Here is a 12,492-nt window from a genome sequence, read left to right on the forward strand (position 1 = left end):
GGTTGCTTTGTTGTCTTTTATTATCCTTATGAAAATAGCAGGTGCAATGCTCTGCTCACAGGTGCAAACACTTGAATCTGGCTCATATTCTTATTTCGCTCTGGGAAGTTGTCAAAGTCAGTCTGACAACTGTTTAGTTGGATTGGACAGAAACTGTGCATCCCTCACCTTCACAACCATGAAAAACACTTTCAAATGACAGCAAGCTACACGTCATACATGTTTTTGTTTATATTGAATAGTTTCTCAATGATAAAAAAAGAATGCAAGGGATTTATACTGCACAACTTTGTTTTAATGCATTGTTTAATTTACTTAGGATAAGCAAATTGTCTTGTCCCAGCAGTGACCCAGTAGAGTTGTAGTGACATGTTTTGGGGATTTAGAGAACTATAGTTGAAGTCGGAAGTTTACATACACCTTAGCCAAATACATTTGAACTCAGTTTTTCACAATTCCTGACATTTAATCCCAGTAAAAATTCCCTGTTTTAGGTCAGTTAGGATCACCACTTTATTTTAAGAATGTGAAATGTCAGAATAATAGTAGAGTGATTTATTTCTTTCATCACATTCCCAGTGGTTCAGAAGTTTAAATACACTCAATTAGTATTTTGTAGCATTGCCTTAAAAATGTCTTTCATCACATTCCCAGTGGTTCAGAAGTTTAAATACACTCAATTAGTATTTTGTAGCATTGCCTTAAAAATGGTTTAACCTAGGTCAAACATTTCAGGTAGCCTTCCACAAGCTTCCCACAATAGGTTGGGTGAATTGTGGCCCATTTCTCCTGACAGAGCTGGTGTAACTGAGTCAGGTTTGTAGGCCTCCTTGCTCGCACAAACCTTTTCAGTTCTGCCCACAAATTTTCTATGGGATTGAGGTCAGGACTTTGTGATGGCCACTCCAATATCTTGACTTTGTTGTCCTTAAGCCATTTTGCCACAACTTTGGAAGTATGCTTGGGGTCATTGTCCATTTGGAAGACCCATTTGCGACCAAGCTTTAACTTCCTGACTGATGACTTGAGATGTTGCTTCAATATATCCACATAATTTATCCTCCCTTATGATGCCATCTATTTTGTGAAGTGCACCAGTCCCTCCTGCAGCAAAGCACCCCCACAACATGATGCTGCCACCCCCGTGCTTCAAGGTTGGGATGGTGTTCTTCGGCTTGCAAGCATCCCCCTTTTCCCTCCAAACATAACGATGGTCATTATGGCCAAAGAGTTCTATTTTTGTTTCATCAGACCAGAGGACATTCCTCCAAAAATACGATCTGTGTCCCCATGTGCATTTGCAAACCATAATCTGGCTTTTTTATGGTGGTTTTGGAGCAGTGGCTTCTTCTTTGCTGAGCGGCCTTTCAGGTTATGTTGATATAGGACTCGTTTTACTGTGGATATAGATACTTGTGTACCTGTTTCCTCCAGCATCTTCACAAGGTCTTTTGCTGTTGTTCTGGGATTGATTTGCACTTTTCGCACCAAAGTACGTTCATCTCAAGGAGACAGAACGCATCTCCTTCCTGAGCGCTGTGACAGCTGCGTGGTCCCATGATGTTAATACTTGCGTACTATTGTTTGTACAGATGAACGTGGTACCTTCAGGCGTTTGGAAATTACTCCCAAGGATGAACTAGACTTGTGGAGGTCTAGAATTTATTTTCTGAGGTCTTGGCTGATTTCTTTAGATGTTCCAATGATGTCAAGCAAAGAGGCACTGAGTTTGAAGGTAAGCCTTGAAATACATCCACAGGTACACCTCCAATTGACTCAAATTATGTCAATTTGCCTATCAGAAGCTTCTAAACCCATGACATCATTTTCTGGAAATGTACAAGCTGTTTAAAGGCACAGTCAACTTAGTGTATGTAAACATCTGATCCACTGGAATTGTGATTAAGTGAAATAGTCTGTCTGTAAACAATTGTTGGAAAAATGACTTGTGTCATGCACAAAGTAGATGTCCTAACCGACTTGCCAAAGCTATAGTTTGTTAACAAGAAATTTGTGGAGTGGTGGAAAAATGAGTTTTAATGACTCCAACCTCAGTGTATGTAAACTTCCGACCTTAACTGTATCTATTATCATGAATGCTAGAACGTAAACAAAAGTATTTGATATATTCTGTAGATCAATCAAACCAAAGAAGACTGTTTAAAATATCGTATCCCCCCCAAAAAAAATATGTGTCCTTAAGTTTTGTCCTCGGTGTTACTGCCTGAAAATCACTTATTACAAAGATATGCAAAGACCTTGAGCATTCCCTCCAGTGGCAAACTGTTATTGGGGGAAACGTCTATATGATATACAAGTATTAGGTAATCACACCCTTTTATTATGTACAAATATTGAGGATTCTTTTGATAATTTGGTGTCCGAATCCAAAGTGTCGCTTGGTGTTACTCAATTCACATTAAGGGGAATTACATAGTGAGCCAAATTATTAATCATTAAGGATTAATGACCTTAGATTTGAGCATCTGTGGCCTACTTTTCAGAAAATCCTAATGGACCGAAAATGTGTCATTGGTGTCACTACTCCTACTGGTGGCCCAATGTTATGATAATGGTAAACATGATTTAAAGTCATTAAGCTGCCATATTCATTGATTTAGAATGGGAAGCTGTACCCAATACATTTACATAAAAACACATGAACACACAAAAATGAAGTTGCCACTGCAATTCAAGAATGACCCGTCAACATAATCATCAAGAACCTTAATATGAACACGTTTTTGTTTCATGTAACCCTCTTGGACCTGCGATGAAATCCAGGGTAGAGATATTCTAGTATGTCTCTCAATTTCCATGTATTTCTGACCACACAAGTTAAATTGACTTTCATGTTCCTGTCTGGTTCCAGAGACAACGTGGGAGAGACCTTCCAGTGTACCTGGGACCCCCAAAACCCCTTTGAAACACAAGAACTCACTACCTACAGGTACTGACGCTATCTCTCTCATTCTCTCGCTCTTTCTCTCTCTCTTTATCCCCATCTCGCTCACTCTGTCCTTGACTCCCTCTCACTCTCTTTCTCTCACTTTTCCTCCTTTGCCAGTGTCGTGAGGGTTGTACATAGGCCTACCGCTGTGTGGCAGCACACAGAAAATTCCAGGGGCCTCTGACCACACACACACACACACACACACTTCCTGTGGCTAATTTGATCTGCGATCTGGAGTCGTCTCAACTCATGTTTGTTTGCTCAGGCTGATCACTAGACAATGTGGGGTATCTCATCTATACTGCCTAATAATTCTCTCCAACACACGCACTGACATGTAGTCTTGCATGCCGCCTGATCACTCAAACACACCTTCAAATGAACACATGCAAACAATGCACACACACACATGCAGAGCAACTCTCCCAAATAATAGCTCATTTTCCTTGCCTGTGTACCAGAGGACAACCCAGGCGGTCTGGACTCAGAGCTGGGTTTGGTGAGGTGCTCGGTCTCTGGTTTCCAGTAACCGCCCTGATAAAGACATTTAACGAAGAAGAAGCGATTCTCTGATAGCTTTGTTTGAGTCACAACGATAAGTTAATTTACCCCCCCGGCTCAGATATACAGACAACTCATAGGAGGCAAACACATTATTCCTCCTCCGCAGGCTCTGTGTTACAAATAAAATTCTCTCTTTCTCGCTCCCCCGCCCCTCTCTCTCCATCTCTCTCCATCTCTTTCCCTCTCTCTCCCTCCACAGTGAACGGGTTTCACTCCAGTGGCGGTACGTTGCATCAGAATGAACACTCCCACATCGGTCTGGTCAAAAAGCCCAGTTCCGAACCACAGGTAAAACTGGTGTCCTCCTCCCTCCTCTTCCTCCTCTTCCTCCTTCTCTCGTTGCTCCAGTTAAGGGCTTCCCCATGAACCCCATGAACTATGCTTATGTTTACACAGAAGATGGCCCATTTCTGTTTCTTCATATTATACCACCACCAGCCACCACCACGCCACAGTGGTAGCCAGTCAACGAAAGCATTTAGCAGCGTTTAGCATTGGCATAGCAGAAGCAGAAGCTATGCCAATGCATCCCCGTTCATAGAGGTACTGTACAGTAGTAGCTTCAAACAGCAGATTTCTCCTATGTACAGTAATGCCATGGTTACTGGTGACATGGTTACCCAACCTCCTTACACACACGCACATGCAAAAACACACACGCAAAGACAGAGGCAAAGACCGACACACACACACACAACCCAGTCATCATGAAATGAGATAATGATACTCATTACCCCAGGAAAGGAGAGCAGTTTCTCCATCCTGATTCCTTTCATTATCTTATCCTCAGATCATAATTAGGAGAGCACTCATCATCGTTCAGACGCGCGCGCGCGCGCACACACACATACACACACACACACATACATACACACACACACACACACACACACACACACACACACACACACACACACACACACACACACACACACACACACACACACTCAGTCACACACCATCCTTCAGATACACCCCACCACTACCCAGCTTCTCATCCTCCTTTAGCTTCTCCTTTAGCTTCTCCTTTAGCTTCTCCTTTAGCTTCTCCTTTAGCTCCTCCTTTAGCTTCTCCTTTAGCTTCTCCTTTAGCTCCTCCTTTAGCTCCTCCTTTAGCTCCTCCTTTAGCTCCTCCTTTAGCTTCTCCTTTAGCTTCTCCTTTAGCTCCTCCTTTAGCTCCTCCTTTAGCTCCTCCTTTAGCTCCTCCTTTAACTCCTCCTTTCTATTGTTCTCATTGGGAGAGGGAGATGAGGTGTGGAGCATTCTGTACTTTGTCAATAAACCCCCTCCCCTCCCTTCCTCCTTCTCGCCAGCCCTGTGTCTTGCTTCAGTGGGCATGGTATGGACAGTGGGGGATGTGCACTCTCTCTTTCATTCTTTCTCTCCCTCTCGCTTTCTGTCTCTACCTTTTTTAAATCTACATCTACCCCCTCCATCTCATTACACCCACTCTTTCTCTCTGTTTCGCTCTGCGTGCGTGCGCACGCACGCACTCATACACACTCACATGTACACACACTCATATTGCTCATGTGATGACATAGTCTGAGCCGAAGTGCGTTCACTCACTCACACACACACACACACACACACACACACACACACACACACACACACACACACACACACACACACACACACACACACACACACACACACACACACACCACACACACACAAACATCCAAGCACGATTTGCTCTGCGCTGCAGACATGCCCCCCTACTCAGCACTGCAACACACACACTCACACACACACAGTAGCCGGAGCGGAGGCAGCGCACAGACAGTCAGTCCCAGAGAGCTACAGTGTGTGTGAGTGAGTGTGTGTGTGTTAGCCAGAGACCATGTCGGACACAGAGGAAGGTTTTGACGGAGCATCCTGTCTCGCTCAACAGAATCCGGGTCCTGCATCACCCACCAGGAGACAGAGCAAAGAGACTACCATCACAGTGAGTACCACTACTAAAACAATCCCAGACCCAACCCTAACCCTAACCCCAACACGCATGGGCAATACAAAGTTGCAAAATCCAACTGATGATGTTAGGGACTATTGAGACGGAGACATGATTTAGATGCCAGTGTCGAACAGAATTGAATATTGACCTTTTGAATTTGTAAAACAGTTGTAGAAATTCAGGAAACACTGAGACCTGAGCAGAGGTGAAGGAGTGCACAGGGGTTGCGGTGGAGGGAACGAAGCTGCTCTCCCTGTTCCCACAGCAACCAGGACAATGCTATTGATTGGCGGATGGGTTGAGAGGGAGAATTGGCAGACAGCGCTGATTTAGTCTTCAGCTAATAAGTCAGGGGTTAAGGGAGGGGTTGACAGAGGTCAACTTAGGCCACTTAAAGGCTCATTAGAAAGGGATGGAAGCCAGATGGGGATGTTTTAGCTGCTTTGTGTGAACTTTCATCTGACGACAGGAATAGTGGAAAGAGGACCGTCTTCATTATCATACCATTTCCACTAGCAACTTCACAGCAGTGAACTGCTGGACATGAACAGCAGTGGATCCACACACACACACGCATGCGCACACACACCTCCAGCACCTCGAGGCGGAGTTGTTTTGCTACTGGAGGTAATGAAAGTAAGTGTGAGGGGAGACAACAGTCCTGCTCTGTGTGCTAACAGTTGGAACTGATGATCATACAGGAGACCTGCTGTTAGCACTCTGCCTGCCTCGCCGGGGGGGGGGGGGGGGGGGGGGGGGGGTGTGTGTGTGTGTGTGTGTGTGTGTGTGTGTGTGTGTGTGTGTGGTGTGTGTGTGTGTGTGTGTGTGTGGGGAGCGACTATAATACACAACGCTCGGGCCCTAAGAGAACAGATAGAGGGGCCGAGCAGGGAGATGGTGGCTCGGCCAACAGATTTAACATTAGAGGAGAAAGAGAATTTTAACACACTGTCAGGACTGTTCAGTGATAAATGCTGGTGACAGGACAAGGTTGACAGTTTCTGTGTTTTCATGGAGCATTATTCATGAAGTCTGGAAATAAAAAAGAGTTGACAAATTCAAGGAGCGATATGAAGTCTAGATGAACTGAGGTGAAGTGTTGCCAGAGCAACGGTGGCAGAGCACCTTGAAGAGTAGCATCAACAGAGTTGGACAGTTACTGTCTGTGCAGTGTGGATGTGTGTGCAGCTCCACATCCTGCACTATTGCTAATCTCAATGTAGACCTTCATGGCTTAGACTCCTCAGACCCGTGTATACCAAGTCTAATTTAATAAAATAAAATATAATGCACAATGGAAAAATGTATCTCCTCTTCTCTCTCTCTCTTTCTCCCATCTCTCTTTCTCCCATCTCTCTTTCTCCATTCTCCCTCCCCTCTCTTCCTGTCTCTCTCGCTCTCTCTTCCAGATTAACTGTGTAACGTTCCCCCTCCCTATGAGTATGCCTGAGCAGCAGCTGCTGAAGCCAGATGAGTGGAGCTACTGTGACTACTTCTGGGTAAGACACAGACTGGCCACACCACAGTCAAATTAAACTACTCTACACTACACCACACTACACTACTCTACACTACACTACTCTACTCTACACTACACTACACTACTTTACACTACTCTACACTACACTACTTTACACTACTCTAACACTACTCTACACTACTTTACACTACTCTACACTACTCTACTCTACACTACACTACTCTACTCTACACTACACTACCACCTACACTACCTCCTACTCTACTCTACACTACTCTACACTACTCTACTCTACACTACACTACTCTACTCTACACTACTCTACACTACTCTACTCTACACTACTCTACACTACTTTACACTACTCTACACTACTTTACTCTACACTACTCTACACTACTTTACACTACACTACTCTACACTATTTTACACTACTTTACACTACACTACACTACTCTACACTACTTTACACAGCAATACACAACACTACACTCTTTGAAGAAAAGTTGCTATCTAGAACAAATGGTTCTTCGGCTGTCCCTATAGGAGAACCCTTTGCAGAAAATGTTTTGGTTCCAGGTAGAACCCTTGGGTTTCATAGGTTACATGAAACCAAAAAGTGTTCTCCTATGGGGATAGCCGAAGAACCCTTTTGGAACCCTTTTTTCTAAGAGTGTACACTACTCTACACAACTCTACTCTACACTGCACTACTCTACACTGCACTACTCTACACTGCACTACTCTACACAACACTACTCTACACTGCACTACTCTACACTGCACTACTCTACACTGCACTACTCGACACAGCACTACTCTACACTGCACTACTCTACACTGCACTACACTGCACTACTCTACACTGTACTACTCTACACTGTACTATACAACACTACTCTACACTGCACTACTCTACTCTACACTACTCTACACTACTCTACACTGCATTACTCTACTCTACACAACACTACTCTACACTGTACTATACAACACTACTCTACACTGCACTACTCTACACTGCACTACTCTACACTGCACTACTCTACACTGCACTACTCTACACTGCACTACTCTACACTGCACTACTCTACACAACACTACTCTACACTGCACTACTCTACACTGCACTACTCTACACTGCACTACTCTACACTGTACTACTCTACACTGTACTATACTACTCTACTCTACACTACTCTACACTACTCTACACTACTCTACACTGCATTACTCTACTCTACACAACACTACTCTACACTGTACTATACAACACTACTCTACACTGCACTACTCTACACTGCACTACTCTACACTGCACTACTCTACACTGCACTACTCTACACTGCACTACTCTACACTGTACTATACTACTCTACACAACACTACTCTACACTGCACTACTCTACACTGCAATGCACTATTCTACACTGCACTACTCTACACTGTACTATATAACACTACTCTACACTGCACTACTCTACACTGCACTACTCTATACTGCACTATACAACACTACTCTACACTGCACTACTCTACACTGCACTATACAACACTACTCTACACTGCACTACTCTACACTGCACTACACAACACTACTCTACACTACCCTACACTACACTAGTCTACACTGCTCTACTCTACTCTGCATAACACTACACTGCACTACGATGCATTACACTACACAACTCTACAATACACTACACTGCACTATACAACACTACTCTACACTACACCACTACACTACACAACCCTACTCTACGCTACACAACACTAGTCTACACTGCACTACACTGCGATACACTACGGTACACAACACTAGATTACACTACACTACACAACACTAGTCTACACTGCGATACACTACGGTACACAACACTAGATTACACTACACTACACAACACTAGTCTACACTGCGATACACTACACAACACTACATTACACTACACAACACAACACTGCGATACACTACATTACACAACTCTACAATATACTGCACTACAATACACTACATAGTCCTTGAGGACCACAGTTCTGCTCATTTTCATGTCTCCTTGGTATGAATAATCAAAACATTACTGCCCTAATTGTCCAGGCAAGAATAAAAAACAAAATAAAACCATTCAGACACTGCAGCCTTCAAGGACTGGAGTTGTGCTGCCGTGCCTTAGACTGCAGTCCACAGCTCTTCCACATAAACAGCCGTGCGATAAACACTTAGAAACAGGACACTTTACAGAATCGTCAGGCTGCAGAGCTGTAGTAGAATAACACAAGACGTAGTGAGAGCGGCTCCATGCATCTGATTTGGCTCTGCTTTCATTTCTCCCACGGCTGAAACGTAATCACCACCAGGTGTGTTCTGAGGTTTTAACACTCAGCTAATGTTACAGTCGGACTGGGCTAACGTTACACTTTGAGGTGACAACAGCAGAAGACGCTCGTAAAGAAAGAGTGGATACCGTACACTGAGAGTGACAGCTTTTACTGAGACACAGAGGATCAGATTAAAACAGGTTGCCAAGTATTTAGTACTCTCCTGCTGTGTGTGAAATGTAGACATTCTAGAACACTGGCTGTGGTACTGTAGAATGGATTATAGTGCTGCAGTAAATATTGCCTGGTATTTTCCCATCAATACAATACAATACAATGAATAACTGTATGAATGAATGCATACCATGCAAGAAATTACAATACAATATCAATATACGATACAACCCAGCGGTGAATTAATTTACAAAAATGGTCATATTATTTGTGGATTGTTTGGTGATTTACAGTATGTTACACTAGATGTTGTTATACAGTAGTGTGTATTTATGTTGTGTTGTTGTGTAGGAGGATAAGAAGGACCCTCAGGGGACCAGCTCTATCTCAGGGTTTGAGGTCTTGCTGCAGAAACAACTGAAGGGGAAACAGATGCAGAAAGAGATGGCCGAGTTTATACGAGAAAGGTAACAACAAAATCGAACATCATTATCTCAGCTGATTTGTCAGCAATCCTGGTCAGACCAATGTTTCACAACTCCTTTTTAATCTTGAGCATTTTCCTGTTTGACACATGTTGCCATGAAAACCATGCAATGGAAAATATCATTTCTTGAAATAAATGTTTTTTTTTTTTGTTGCACAGATGTGCACTTTTCCCCTTTGTGCAAAACAGGAAAAATGACTTGCTATGTGTTGCAATTCTTTGGTACTGTAACAAAATGTTTTCTCCTTCCCTGTTTCAGAATAAAGATAGAAGAAGAATATGCCAAGAACCTCTCCAAGCTGTCACAAATTCCCCTCGCAGGACAGGAGGAAGGGTGAGTGAGCAGTGGCATCACTTCCTGTGGTGGTTCCTTGATAAAGAGGAACCTACATCTACACTGAGTATACAAAACAATAAGAACACCTACTTTTTCCATGACTTAGACTGACCAGGTGAAAGCTGTGATCCATTATTGATGTCACTTGTTAAAACCACTTCAATCAGTTTAGATGAAGGGGAGGAGACAGGTTAAAGAATGATTTTTTTAAGCCTTGAGACAATTGAGACATGGATTGTGTGTGTGTGTGCCATTCAGAGGTTGAATGGGAAAGACAGAAGATCTAAGTGCCTTTGAACGGGGTATGGTAGTAGGTGCGAGGCTCACTGGTTTGTGTCAAGAACTGCACCGCTGCTGGGTTTTTCAAGTTTCCCATGTGTATCAAAAATGGTCCACCACTCAAAGGACATCCAGCCAACTTGACACAACTGTGGGAAGCATTGGAGCCAACATGAGCCAGCATCCCTGGGGAACGCTTTCAACACCTTGTAGAGTTCATGTCCCGACGAATTGAGCCTGTTCTGAGTGGAAAAGGGGGTGCAACTTATTATTAGGAAGGTGTTCTTGATGCTTGGTACACTCAGTGTATGAGTCACAGCTGGAATAGCTGTCGTCTGTCGCCTCACTCACACACTGTGCTCGTGCTCACTGACGCTTAGGAAGATATGGCACAATACAAGAAAATCGCTCCGCGTCAACATTTTGAAAGGTACCATGTCAAAAGTTATTTCACAGATTATGCTAATTATTTTCCAACTCCTAACCAACTCCTGTAGATCTGAAAGGATTTGATGATTTGTACATTTTAGTCAAAGATGGTGGAGACTTTCTGATGATAAAACAATCATATAGCTAGGAGCAGGAACACTGTGTTTATTGTTGGACTGGACAGAAGGGGACCGTGGTTCCTCTCCTGTTAGGGTGGTATTGAACCATATCAGCCCAGACTGATTGGTGAGACTGCATGGAGGCCCAGCCAGTCAGTAGAATCAGTGAAACAGGAAGTATGGTCATCCTGAAATTAACTGTGCAGCGACGTTCCCCATCCAGCCTGACACAGCTTGAGAGGATCTGCAGAGAAGAATGGGAGAAACTTCCCAAATACAGGTGTGCCAAGCTTGTAGCTTCATACCCAAGAACACTCAAGGCTGTAATCGCTGCTAATGGTGCTTCAAGAAAGAAATGAAAGAATTGTCTGCTAAACAGTTATCTGTGCGTCTTGACAAAACTAGAGTAATATGTCCCTTTCAGCCGCATCCTACATTAAACAGATATGCAATAATTCATTAGATACATAGATACAAGGGTCTGATTACTTATGTAAATATGATATTTCAGTTCATTTGTAATAAATTAGCGACAATTTCTAAAAACCTGTTTTTGGTTTGTCATTATGTGGTGTTGTGTGTAGATTGAGGTTGACTTTTTTAAAATACATTTTAGAATAAGGCTGTAACCTAACACAATGTGGAAAAAGTAAAGGAGTCTGAATACTTTCTGAAGGCACTGTATGAGAGGAGGGAGGGATAGATAGATGGGGGGGATTGATTAAGAGACAGAGATGGGGGGCACACACAGTGAAGGAGAGAGAGGGAGAGAAGGGGAACCCATCTTCAGTCTGGCACAATAGGGAAACCTCTCGCTGTGAGCACCTCTTTGTCTGGTACTCCCCTGGTAAATGGGTTCCTGAGGGGGAATGGCAGGCTGTATGGTGAGGGTCCTGGGCTAGGCTGAGGGGGAATGGCAGGCTGTATGGTGAGGGTCCTGGGCTAGGCTGAGGGGGAATGGCAGGCTGTATGGTGAGGGTCCTGGGCTAGGCTGAGGGGGAATGGCAGGCTGTATGGTGAGGGTTCTGGGCTAGGCTGAGGGGGAATGGCAGGCTGTATGGTGAGGGTCCTGGGCTAGGCTGAGGGGGAATGGCAGGCTGTATGGTGAGGGTCCTGGGCTAGGCTGAGGGGGAATGGCAGGCTGTATGGTGAGGGTCCTGGGCTAGGCTGAGAGGGAGGGAAGGCTGTAAATGTCTGCATACCACATTTACCACACAGACATAATGAGTCTGGCCACTCTGCCAGACTTAACTACAGTACATGTGCTCTAAACACACACTGTGTTATGAGACTGCTCTGTGCCAGATACTTGTACCAGATATGGCTCTTTAAGGCTCTGAGAGGGGGTGAGAATGGAGGCAGAGGAGAGAGAGAGATGCTGCACCAGTTTATGA

General features: G+C 43.9%; 1 protein-coding gene across 1 annotated transcript in view; it reads left to right on the forward strand.

Annotated features, from left to right (window-relative positions):
• The window catches only part of gas7b (growth arrest-specific 7b), a 52,877-nt gene that overhangs the window by 32,143 nt on the left and 8,242 nt on the right, over positions 1-12,492 (forward strand). Inside the window, exons 3-8 of the mRNA XM_014179549.3 lie at positions 2,873-2,950; positions 3,717-3,805; positions 5,415-5,468; positions 6,887-6,976; positions 9,799-9,914; positions 10,194-10,268. Coding sequence (XP_014035024.1) covers positions 2,873-2,950; positions 3,717-3,805; positions 5,415-5,468; positions 6,887-6,976; positions 9,799-9,914; positions 10,194-10,268 — 502 coding nt within the window. The remainder of the gene's footprint in view (positions 1-2,872; positions 2,951-3,716; positions 3,806-5,414; positions 5,469-6,886; positions 6,977-9,798; positions 9,915-10,193; positions 10,269-12,492) is intronic.

The sequence above is a fragment of the Salmo salar genome, chromosome 28 (assembly GCF_965601325.2).
Source record: "Salmo salar chromosome 28, fSalSal1, whole genome shotgun sequence".
Classification (NCBI taxonomy): Eukaryota; Metazoa; Chordata; class Actinopteri; order Salmoniformes; family Salmonidae; genus Salmo; species Salmo salar.